This window comes from Caretta caretta, chromosome 15 (assembly GCF_965140235.1).
Source record: "Caretta caretta isolate rCarCar2 chromosome 15, rCarCar1.hap1, whole genome shotgun sequence".
NCBI lineage: Eukaryota > Metazoa > Chordata > Testudines > Cheloniidae > Caretta > Caretta caretta.
The window spans coordinates 22,574,753-22,588,000 of NC_134220.1; the positions used below are offsets into that span (position 1 = coordinate 22,574,753).

A 13,248-nucleotide genomic window follows, 5' to 3' on the forward strand; every position below is an offset into this window, starting at 1 on the left:
AAGCGTCATCGGTAGGTTCCTTTAAAACTGGATTACAAAAACCACTAGAAAACATACAGTCAGGAAGAGTCTTGATTATTTAGGATATAGGCTAGATGACCTGATAGGTCCTTTCCATCTCTAGATTCTGTGATATTCAACTCAACAACTGTCTCAGTGGGCACGGGAAGAAGTCAGACATGAAAAAAATAGCTGTTGATGAAAAATAATGTCATCATAAACATAACAATATTCTGTACTTTCCACCTGTATGGTTAAAAATTACATGGTATCGTCAAAGAGGGTTCAAGAGGGGTTTATTGCAGTACAAGAGGTGAAACTGCAGTAGGGAATGCTCAAATGAACAAAAGTTCTGCAACAGGATTTTATCTTTTCAGAAAGAGATTCTGTAAGCCCCTATCCTTGCAAGGCCAAGTTGCTGAAAATCACCTTCTGTTTCAAGTATCTTTATAATTAAAAATAGAAACGGGGGGGAAAGAAAAAAGTTGTGGAGGGGCTAGAAGCAAAGGAGTATGAATGGTATTATAGGACCTGTTCCTGCAACTGTTATGCATATGACCAATCCCATTCACGTAAACAGGGCTACTCGTGAGTGAAGGATGCAGGATCCAAGCCATAATCAAATGCAAAGAAACAGAAAATAAAATACATTAACCTATTATGTGATGATAACTTCTAAGGGCTAGATTGTAAATACCCACAATGAATACTATCTTAACTACAAGTAACTTCATTGACTTCAACAGGATCTTGTGGTGTAAGAGTTAATGGAAATAAGGGTATTACAATAAAAGTTAGAATGCAGCTAAGATTTATTTTGAGATGTAGATTTCTAGTTGCCCCACCTATGTGCAAATATATTTTAATAGTATTTGGAGAAAATTGCCTTCTGTGTGTGTGAGGAAATATATTTTTTAAAATGTTTTAAGAGTTTTAAAAGTTTGGTCAATCATTCAACCTCTCTGGATATGCTGCATATATTAATGTTGGGCTCTTCTGGTTACTCATCGTAATGACGTTCAATTCATGAAAAAGTGAAGCAAATTTAAAAAGAGAACTGAAGTGCCTAAAGTCTTCATTTGAGGAGCAAATGCATCTTCCAAGTCGCAAGCACAAACTGCATTATACCTGCTCCAGATTTATCTTCCACCCCAGTTCACTTTCAAATCTTTTGGTGTACTAGAGTGGAAAGAAATGAAGATAAAAAGGAAAACATAAAAGAGGGAAGATAGTGGTATTTTTAATCTAAATATATGTAGTGAAATTTAAAGAGAACAAAAATGAGTAAGAAGGAGAAAAAAAAGTCATACTTGCCCATTCAGATTTTATTCATTTTCTCATGTTACCTAGAAGCTTTCAGGGTCACAAGAAAATAAATACAGCAAGTTTAACTGTGGAGTTACTGTGCTATCCTTTTGTGAAACTTTCGCTACTGTGGATAAATTGTCACAACTTACTGAATTCTTTTGCAAAAAAGAACACTGAGAATGAGTGCAGTGGAGCATCTGGCCCACAGGAGGCAAAAGCGCTGGGGAAGTCTTTGGGGTAGATGAGCATTTCTTAAACCCCTCTCTCGTATTTTTTTTTTAATAGTTCAGTTTATCATCCTCTACTTGTTTGTTAATATTCTAAACCTTCCCCTTTAGCGCCTCCAAATAAAATTTTACAGCACTCAGAATCTAAAAGTGAAACAGACATCACTGATTTTCACTGTCAGCTCAAGTGCTGTGCTCACTGTCTGGTGTCAGAAATAAGTCTAAAGTTGTTTTGTACCAGCTGACACCTGCTAATTGTGCGCAAATTCGGACTAGTACAAATGGCATTAAAATAATCAAACAAAGACATGAGCCTCTGCTCAGCAAAATCAGTGGGAACAGAAACTGCACTACACCAAAACTGGGGAAGGGAAGACTTCATATCAGCAGACAAATACAAATCATAAGACAGGCTGCAGTTCAGCCGGACTCTCGAGTTTATAATTGCAGGAGAAGGCTATTAAAATACTTATTAAAAATTAAGTGGGTGACTCAGCTTTTCAGTTTTGCTAGTTAAGAGCCCTGTTCTGGTTACTAAAGGTAAACCGTCTCAAGCAGCTGAGATATGAAATGTAGTGTGGAGCTAAATTTTGAGATACATCCTTCAAACACTTAAACAATACTGAAGTTTATATAGGTTAATAGTTCCACTGAAGTTAATGGGACTGCTTATATGTAAAGTTAAGCATGAGTGTTGGCAGAACTGGAACCTAAATCTTCACCTGCCATTTATCATGAGCAGTACTATGCATGTGCAGGTGGCAAGACGTATGACTTAGTGGGGGAATTAAAGCCATCAGGATGTTGCTTGCAGTTGAATAGGTAGGAGACACATTGAGAACAAACAGATGCACAGACCAACAAACATCTCTTGGCGGTTAAGAAGAAATGGGTGATTAAAGGGACACTGACTTAAAAAGAAATAAATTTTTTTCTGGATTTTTTTAACCTAATCTTGTTACAAATAACCCTAAAACAAACCTATCAGACAGACTTTAGAAGCAAATAAGGGCTCAGTTCTGCAAGGTACTAAGCACTAGATCCCTGACCCAACAAAACACTGGAGCATGTGCTTAACTTTGTCCCCCTATCAGTTGGGCTATTCATGTGCTTAAAGTTAAGAACACGCTTTAATACCTTGCTGAATTGAGGCCTTTTTTTAAAAAAAATCTAGCAGAGACATTACTAACAGAAAATCAGTCACACAAGTCTTTTGTATCACATTAGCAACTTTCACACCAAATTCCACTACTCTCTCTTTGTACACTTTGCCTGCAGTATCCTGTATGCCCTAAATGCTGCAGAATAGCTACTAGAAGTATGCCAGGTAATAGGAGGTGTTTGATATCACCTCCATATTATTAAACATTTTCATAACACAAGGCTCTCTGAAAAAAATTCAGAAATGATAACTACTGTCTTTTAAAATGTTGGCTAACGTCTGCTCATAAAATATTCACACCAAAATATGAATTTATAATATTTCATTTACAAGATTTGACCTTTTAACTTCTTTTTGAGTCTACAATAGAGATTGTGTTTTAAACCAATGGTATAAATACCCTAGTAAATATTAAAATTCAAATGTTAAACTGACAGTTTTCCCCTCCAAAAGTTGGTCCTGTAGTCAAATGTGATATTAAATCCTCTGCTCTGAGACTGAAATCAATGAATATCATTAACAAGTCATGGGAATGTACAGAATTTAAAATTCCAAATTGGAAAGAGTATATTTGCTCCAATCACAACAATGTCCTCTACATCTACAAAAGTGACACAAGGCCATCGGGTGCAGTCAACTGGGCTAGCTCCACTGATGTCAAGGGATGTATGCCAGTTTGCACCAGCTGAGGATCTGGCCCGACGGTCAAATTCAGAGGTGACATATAAAGTCTAAATTAGAATTGCTGGCTAGTCAAAGGGTCCTGAGTCAAAGCCCACTGAAGTCAATGGAAAAAAATCAATGGATCAGACTATAAATAGGTAGAATTTGTATGCCAAGGAGCTGGATGAAGGTGAAAGGTAAAACGGGTGGGGGCTACTTCAGCGTACACTTGCCATACTGCTCATTTCTTGCCTTTAGGCCCGTGAGATAGACCAGCTTAGAATCCTTACACTCAGTGAGCGAAATTCAGATGTCATGGGCCAGGAAGTATAAGGTGTAAGTTACAAGGTAGTAAGTGGGTCTGAGTCTCACTCTAGGCATCTAAATTGGTGAACATACAGATTGGAGATCCTTACACCAACTCTGACTTCCCCTTAGTTAGACTGTAAGCTCTTCGGGGCAAGGACCAGTCTCTCCATATACCTATGTAATGTTTAGCACTGTGGGGCCCCAATCCTAACTGGGACTGCTAAGTGCTACCATATTACAAATAACTTAGGACTGCCCTGCTCCCACTGAATGAAGCCACACTTTTGTCATTTAACTTCATGGGAAGCAGATCCTTAGATTCCCTTCTAAATGTAGCTCTCTACCTCAGGCTATCAGGAAATCATCAGATCCTATTGAACCACTGGGAGCTTTGGATATTGGAAAATTAGAATCTGATTGACTTCCACAGCTCAGAACGTCTTCTGAACAGCCAGGGCAATAATTTGGTGGTGTACTTGGAGTCTTTGTAAAAGTTCAAACACTATTAACTCAGTTTCCATTTGCAAACAAGTGTCAAAAGTGTCTCATTTGTCCACTAAAATAATCTGTGTGAATAAACATAAATTAAAACAAGCAAACAAAAAAACCCAACTTACTGCAGGTCCAATTATAACAAGGTGGATATGGGGCTCTCTTCTGTGCCACTCTAAAACGCAATAGTAAATTTTTTAAATATTAACAAATTATGCTTAATATTCTTACAATCACATACAGACACTGGGCCAAGTCCTCCTCCCTTGAGAACAACGGGAGCACTTGCATGACGAAGACAGGTAGAATTTGGACAATAATATTAGTGATAGTGTTTAAATATGGAAAGTAGATCAGATTTTCACCTCCAACATTCACACACAATATTTGATTCATTAACATTATTGAAGTTAGTGTTTATTTTTCTTTCACTCACTCTGTTATGATTCAAGTGTTATTTTTTGTGATTAACCTGAGGTATTATTTTAGAATAATTTTAACAGTGAAGCGTTATACACGATGCTGGTGAATAGGGTTACTTAATCAAGGTGGTTTGGACTCTTGTTCTGCCTAAATGACCAGGACTTATTCTTACTACGAGCACCTGCATGTGACACCCAAGAAATGCTGCGGAAATGCAATGTTTTGTTGTTACCGGTGGTGGGAAAGAATAACTGCAAAGTCATTAAAGTTGTATAGTGTTTGTAACTCTAGAATCTGCAAAGAATGCCTCTCTTCAATGATTCCATTGCCAAAATAGGGCCCACTCATGTGAACACTTACTTGACTTTAACAGACTACACATGGTAATAAGCCCTCCACAGCATAGTAAGGGTTTGCATAATAGGATCAACAGAATAGTGGTCTAAGACCTGTAGGGGACTAAGATTTAGAATGCCTGGACTCCCTGCAGCCACAGTTCAAATCCTGGCAGAAGAAACTCGTTCATTCACGCTTCTGACACAGCTAAATTGAGAAGCATGCAGTTTCCTTTGTATGTGGGTCTTTCAAAAATGAACACCTAGTAAAAGGTATGACTAGCTTTGATATGGATGATCTAATCAACTCCAAAGGGTATGTGGTATGTCTAAACTAGGGAAAGCGGCAAAGAGTCCTGTGGCACCTTATAGACTAACAGACATATTGGAGCATAAGCTTTCGTGGGTGAATACCCACTTCTTCGGCTGCATGTAGCGGAAATTCCCAGAGGCAGGTATAAATTCCCAGAGGCAGGTATAAAGATTCTTGCTTGCACATTTATACCTGCCTCTGGGAATTTCCACTACATGCATCTGACGAAGTGGGTATTCACCCACAAAAGCTTATGCTCCAATATGTTTGTTAGTCTATAAGGTGCTACAGGACTCTTTGCCGCTTTTACAGACCCAGACTAACCAGGCTACCCCTCTGATACTAAACTAGACAAATAAGTTGTGTTTTAAAATACATTAGGCTTCCCTGCAGATTCATCCACAGTCTGCTAACAACTTCCTTTTAAGATCGACATTGGTGAGGCCTCATCTGGAGTACTGTGTCCAGTTTTGGGCCCCACACTTCAAGAAGGATGTGGAAAAATTGGAAAGCGTCCAGCGGAGGGCAACAAAAAATATTTGGGGACTGGAACACATGACTTATGAGGAGAGGCTGAGGGAACTGGCATTGTTTAGTCTGCAGAAGAGAAGAATGAGGGGGGATTTGATAGCTGCTTTCAACTACCTGAAAGGGGGTTCCAAAAAGGATGGATCTAGACTGTTCTCAGTGGTACCAGATGACAGAACGAGGAGAAATGGTCTCAAGTTGCAGTGGGGGAGATTTAGGTTGGATATTAGGAAAAACTTTTTCACTAGGAGGGTGGTGAAGCACTGGAATGTGTTACCTAGGGAGGTGGTGGAATCTCTTTCCTTTGAGATTTTTACAATTAGGCTTAACAAAGCCCTGGCTGGGGTGATTTAGTTGGGGATTGGTCCTGCTTTGAGCAGGGGGTTAGACTAGATGACCTCCTGAGGTCCCTTCCAACCCTGATATTCTATGATTCTGTGTCAAACTTTGTCTATCCTTTAAAACCTGTTTTAAAATGTTTTAGCCGACCTTTTCAAAAGTGGTCTATTTTCCTAGTTCAGACAAAGCTTAGAACTTTGAGAGTAACTTAGTGAATCTCATTGGCTGGTGTGATCTGTTTTTTATATAATTATCAAATATATTGCTTTTTAATTGGTTTATCAATTTTCAGACCTGCCTTATTTTGGTTGTACCTCACATGAACCTTCTTATCGGTGTTGGACTTTATACATCCTGATGTGAAATGTACCAAAAAGAAATACTGCGAACAAAAAAGACACAAGGGATATAAACATTACAAATAATAATTTTTACTACTCTCATTACCTCCCTCCGAAGCTGATCCGTTGTCAATTACTTTCCACATTATATCTATTTTAGACCCCAATCCTGTTCTCGGTGCAGGGATTTTGTCTTATATATATGGTAAGCACTGTGTGAATTATGATATTGTAATAATCATAATTGAATATGGAATAATTGTAAATCAATTTTCCAATTAGAAAGGACTTTAAAAAACTTTTGCTCTGCATTTAAAAAAACATACTTTTCCAATGTACAAAATAAGTTAAAATTCAAGTTAGTCATTCATCTTTTTAGTTCATCATTTTCAGTTCAATTTTAAAGTTTAATCTTGTTCTGAAGTTGAGAAATGATAAAATCACAGAAATGCAGGACCTGGAAGAACCTAAGAGGCCCTGTAGTCCATCTCTTTGTACTGAGGCTGTATTAAGTATAGCTACGATGAGTTGATGGAAAGAAACCCTTACTACTTCTCACTTGTCTCATATACAAACCTGATGAATCTCTATCTCTCTCTCAAAAAAAATAAAAAATATCCAGTGCCCTTGCCCATTCTTTGTGGGTGGAAAATAATGAGGAAGTGGTTTTACAGAAATCTGATGATGAATACAAGAAAAGTCTACTCGCAGGGGATACTGGACAGATTTTATACTGAATTGAGTGTATTCTGACACAGAGTTTGGGGAGTTGTTTCTGTTCTATGATTACTCACATGGAGCAACCATTCAATAAACTGATATTTCAGCTAGTGCATCTCATTATCTTGGGTCAGTGACCTGATTTACGATTCCAGTAATCTCAGACATGGAGTACTCCAAAAAAGGAATATAACCTATGAAAGGCATCAGTGCTTCAGTTCAACAACAAAGTGAAACAGAGTAGAATGTAACAAAGCATAAAAGTAAAGTTTTAGTTTAGACAATTACCTGATTCTCTAATGGAGAACAGAGACAGGTTTGTGATACTAATAACGCCAGTTTGAAAAAGCGATTGAGATGTCAAAACTTAAAGTAGCAGACATCTGTAGAAGTCAGAGCCCTGGCTCAACCTCAGCATCCACTTCTTTTTGCTCCTGCTCTTGCATTGCAGAGCATCTCTGGTGGAAATCCTATGATCAGGTTGACTTCCTCCACTGCAAATTTTTCTCTCCTTCAGTTCTGCCATATTCCTAGCTAAATAATTTTACTCCTCCCATTTTAACTGAATCCAAACCCACAATCCCAGCTGCCTTTTTATCACCTTTGACTTATTCCTCAAACCCTACCTTCCTCCTGCAACCACTGCTCTCTCTGCACTGGATCTTACTGATTTCTTGTCATGAGAAAACTGACAAAATACAATCTGACCTTCCCCCATCAGTCCCGACTTTATTCTCTTACAGTTCTCTCATCCTCCTCCCCTGCCACAGATACAGCTGTCCTACTCTAAGCCCTCCACTTGCTGCAGTGACCCCATCCTATCTCCTGAATTCCTTCATGCCCACTCACATCCCCTCCCTTCTCTTTAACCTTTCACTCTCCTCTGGCTCTTTCCTCTCACAACACAAGCATGCTTTAGTCTCTGTCATCTTAAACCCACCCAATGCCACTTGCCTCTCCAGCTACCGCTCCAGTTCTTCTCTCCCTTTCTTCTCTAAGCTCATTGAACACACACTTTACAATCACGGGAGTTCCTCTCTCCAGTTCCATCCTAGACCCTCTGCAATCTTCCACTTCCTGCATTCCACACACACTGCTTTTGCAAAGAATAACATCTTCTTAGCCAAAGCTTAGAACGAGTACTCCACCCCCATCATCCTTAACTTGTCAGCTGCCACGAACACCATCCATCATGCTCTTCCTGAATTCTTGTCCTTCCTTGCTTTCCATGACTCTGTCCTCTCCTGGTTCTCCTCCTACCTCTCTAAACACTCCTTCAGAAGATCCTCCTCATTTCCCAGCCCCCTTCCAACTTTCAGTGGGCATTCCACATGGTTCTGCCCTTGGTCTCCTTCTCTTCTTCTCCCTCTACACTTTATCTCTGGGTAATCTCATCTTCACAAACACATTCCACTACCATCTCTATTCTGATGACTCACAGGTCTACCTCTCTACTCCAGACCTGTGTTCTCCTGTCCAAACTAAAATCTTGGCCTGTCTCTCTAATATCTCTTTGGGGATCTCTACCCTCAGCTCAGTCTTAACGCGGCTAAAACAGAGCTTCTAATCTACCCTCCCTGCTACCTCTGTTCTTGATCACTGTGGACAACACCACCAGCCTTCTTACTAAAGCTGTAACCTTGGTGTCATCTTTGACGTGAACCTCCCCCTAAGTCCTCACATCCAGGTTATGTTTAAATCTTTCCTATTCTTTCTGCATAACATCTGTAAAACACGTCCTTTCCAAACACATAGCTAAGGCTCTTGTCATCTTGCAATTTAATTACTGGAACTCTTGTCTGTCCTTGACAAATGCATTCTTGCCTCACTCGTCTCCATTCAGAATGCTGCTGCAAAGATCATTTTCCGAGTCCATCACTTTGACCATGTCACCTCTTTCTTTAAATCCCTCCAGTGGCTCTCCGTTCTCTTATCTTGCTACTTATCTTCACTTTCAAGGCCCTTCACAGCATCCCCATCCTACCTCTCATCTCATCCACCACTGAAATGTTAATATTTCCACTTGTTACATTTTCAAACAAGCACCTTCATGCTTTCTCCCATGCTGCCCCTTGCACCTGAGTGGAGCGCTTGATAAACATCTGCAAAACTAACTCATTATCCTCCTTTTCTCTGATTCCTATAAAAAACTTGGTAACAGTCAGTACAATGATACCGCTGCTTATCACGCTGATAGATGCTGTCTCATTGTTTTCTTTGTACTTCCCTTTCTGCCTGTCAATATCCAACTGTTGTCTTTTGTCAGATACCTACATTGCAAGCTCCTTGGGGCAGGAACTGTCTTTGTGATCTGTGTTTGCACAATGGGGTCCTGGTCCGTGAGTGGGACTTCTAGGTAGTTTGATACTATTACTACTCCTACTAATAACCCATATCACAGATAAAAACCCTGTAAAAGCAGGAAGAAAATAAAGGAGATACTGATGAGCATCTTGTTTAAAACACAGTTCCTAGAAAGACGGCCTTGCTTTACTTCTCACTGTGTTCTGCTAATGTTTTATGAACGGCAAAGGCAGGGCTGTGGGAGATGAGAAATCTGAGTCCTGCTCATGGGAATTGATGTCAACGGGCCCTAACTTTGGAACTCAATGGAAACTTTTTGTCACAGCTGAACTTGATACAGGAGTCCAAGTGAATGAAATATGTTTGTTTGCCACCCTTTCTAGCATTGTAAGAGCATCTCACATGCTATTGTGAAGAAACCTCAATTTAGATTGGTGCTTTGCCCTAAAAACATGTGAACATTTTTCTTGTAACTTAACAGTATTCCTTACTACACCTGCAAACATATGTAATAACCATGACACAATAAGCCAAAACGTTATTTGAAATAGGTGAACTCTTCTTTCGTCTACTATGAATATTGCATGCTAGCAGCAAAATAATTACTCCCTCAACAAGGAAAAGCATCAAATATTTCTCTTTGATTGCAATGCTATGTTATTCCCAGCAGGCAGGAAAAGACACAATACAGAAATAATGTGTTCAACAGATCAATGTTTATAGGAACACTTTTTAAAAACATAAATATATCATGAAGTATTCTGCAGAGAAAAACACAACATAGTAAAGTCATCAACACCACGAAATTTATCTGAATGGTGTTTGGAGGAAAAAAACAAACCCGGTGAAAATGCAGAGATATTTAAACAGCGGGGCATGTACCTGAAAATACATCCACTAAATAAAGAGGGTCCTTGACTCTTCTAAGTCCACATATCAAAAGAAACAGGCGTACATTTTCTGTGTCTTGAGGAATCCCTGTAACACAATATTTTCAAAAATACTGAATGCAGTTAGAACAGTAAAGTATCTTCACAACAATTGCTTCATGAGTGAGCATGCAACTTGTGCAGTAATCCTAGGAATACAAATAGGGTGACATTTTTCAAAAGCGCCCAGCATCGAACTAACTATTCCCATTGAAGTAAATGGGAGTTAATTTCCGTGGGAGCAGTAAGGTCACTACTGAGAGCTTTTGAAAACCCTACCCCAATGCTAAAAACTATCTATCTCTATGCATTTCCTCAGCATTAAGCGCCTAATGCAAAGCCCACTGCAGTCACTTTCCAGCAGCTTGATGAAACATTACTCTTTTTATGGATGGAAAAACTGGCGCAGAGGTTAAATTTCTTGCTTAAAGGGAATCTGTGCCAGAGCTGGGATTAGTATCCAGAGTGTCTGGCTCCTAGTCCAGTAGTCAGTCAACTGGGCTGCATATTTTATTAATGTAATGATAAATTCTAAATGATAAAGCCAAGCAAATGCCTACAATAATGCAAATTATGTACAACTCATTGGGTGCAAGGTTGCATTTGTATTTGTATTGTATTTGTTCTTCTTAGCCTGTAGGGAATGAAAAAGATATCACTTTGCTGTTATGCGATGTAATGCTCTAAACCTCCGATACTGCAAGTCTACATTTGTCAAAAGCAAGTATCTACAGTTGTCCAAAATCTCTTAGCCAAGGCAGACTCCACTTCTTCCCAGGTGGTATTGAGTATAACAGGGTATCCAATTAGTTACTTTTACAGTCATACACATTCAGCACGGCAGTCTTACATTAAGAGTCTCTAGATTACAAGGAATAAATATTTATACTGTTTATACTCTAGAAATAGTTTCAGTGGAGCAACAAGCAATATTTTACAGTCTAAAATATTATAGGTCTGCTCTACCTTTATAAGTCAGGTCAACATCGCTACATCAGTCCAGGGTGTGAAAAATCCATGCCTCTGACCTAACTTAAACCCTACTGTCGATACATCTGTGTGGACAGAAGAATACTTTTGTTGCTGTAGCTACTATCATTCGGGGAGGTGGTTTTCCTCCGTCTACACTCTGGATTTATCCAGGCGATGTAGTGTGGCGGTATAGTCTCCATACGCATACCCTAAGTGATGTAGCAGTTACATACCAGCCTATGCTGTCAAGACAACTTTAGTTCATTGATGAAAAATTTAGCATGTTGGTCTCATTTAAAATGACACTTATGGAAATGAATAATTCATCTGTCCCTAGAAAGGAAGATCTAGTCAGTTAGGGTTGATATTACCAGTGGGATAGAATGGAGAACTTGATAGTGTATAATCATATGAACTATATTCAAAACCTATTTTGATAGACAGGCAGTAATGCCTAGTGTTTAGCAAAAGCAACTGGTAACCAAAGGTTCTATTGCCAACCTTATAAGAGAGGGGGCAAATTATACAAATCCTCTGTGCCTAAGTTTCCCCAATCAGTAACATAGAGATAATATGTATTTAGGCAAGAACATGGCCCCATTTCAAGAGGGTTGTGAGATGTGAAGCTCTTCATGTTTATAAAGAGATGCGAGGTCTTCATATGAAAGGAATTTCATAATAAGAGCAAAATCTTACTATTGCTTCAGTTTCCAAAGTGGTATCTATCCTTTAAACACCCAAGCTGTCACAGAATATTTAACCAGAATTTAAATGACTGCAAAGCATTTATTTTAATCTCAAATTTCCTTTGTAACACACCGACAAGAAAACCTTTTGAAGATAATGAACTATACCCTTCACTATGTATTGTATATCTTTCTGTTAAAATGAATCTGTCAAGACAAATCCCCTCAAATTGCACTTGAATTAGCAGCTGGTACGTTGTGGATAAGAAATGCAAATTAAAAATAATCTAAAAATCTCAATGTAAAAAAAAAAAGCACACAGCTTAAATGCTGCTGGAAACACACAGATGAGAATCATAAATTTCCATCGACTCTTGTTAGAATATAGTTTAAAAATCGACAAGCTAATGTATGAGATTGCAGTTGCCTGGTTCTGCAACAGCATAGTTACACTCAGAATGTAATTCTAGGGATGGGTCACCATGTGATGTGCTTGGATCAAGCGTATAATCAAGTTCGCCGTAATTTAATATAATCCACAAACTGCTGAATGCATGTTCATACCAGAAACATCACTTAATCAATTCTTAGGGGGTGGTAGTTTTCATTTCCTGGCTGAACACTGCACAAAGCAGATCAATTCATTGCCCTTCCATGCACACGTGTATTGAGCAGGTGGCAAGGATAGCCAATATACCTAATTGTCACAAAACTTTACAGCGGTAAACCAAGTGCTTTATTTATGAGGTCATCTCTGCCCACATTTGAGTGTTTTAATTTTATTAAAGAGCTGCTGCTCTTTCATGGATGAGTGAAAAAATCCACACACACTTCAGGGGGTGGAGATAAACAGATGCAGCAAATAGACTCGTCAGAGACAAAAGGATCCTGTTTTAAGTCAAGTGATCTCAAAAGTAGAAAGAAGAAAATAACAAAAACGGAGACAAGACATGATAAATCAAAAAGAGTTTAAATAATTTCTAACCTCTTCTATGAAGCATCATGTACCTTTATTGAAGGGAAACAAGCCTCTAAAACTTTCTCGGTAAAACAAAACCTCAGCGTTACGTCCAGCTAATTTTACTGAATTGCTAAACTGACCCTAAAAGACCGAACAAGATTGGCTTGGTATACATTTGCTTATTTCTGACTGTCAATTGATTTGGCTTGCATACTGTCTCATCACTACACAGACAT

General features: G+C 38.8%; 1 protein-coding gene across 2 annotated transcripts in view; it reads right to left on the bottom strand.

Annotated features, from left to right (window-relative positions):
- The window catches only part of GLT1D1 (glycosyltransferase 1 domain containing 1), a 90,850-nt gene that overhangs the window by 32,215 nt on the left and 45,387 nt on the right, over nucleotides 1–13,248 (bottom strand). For both annotated transcript variants that reach the window (XM_048822281.2, XM_048822280.2), the window contains exons 7-8: nucleotides 10,347–10,442; nucleotides 4,287–4,336 (exon numbers count right to left, since the gene is read on the bottom strand). In XM_048822281.2, coding sequence (XP_048678238.2) covers nucleotides 4,287–4,336; nucleotides 10,347–10,442 — 146 coding nt within the window. The remainder of the gene's footprint in view (nucleotides 1–4,286; nucleotides 4,337–10,346; nucleotides 10,443–13,248) is intronic.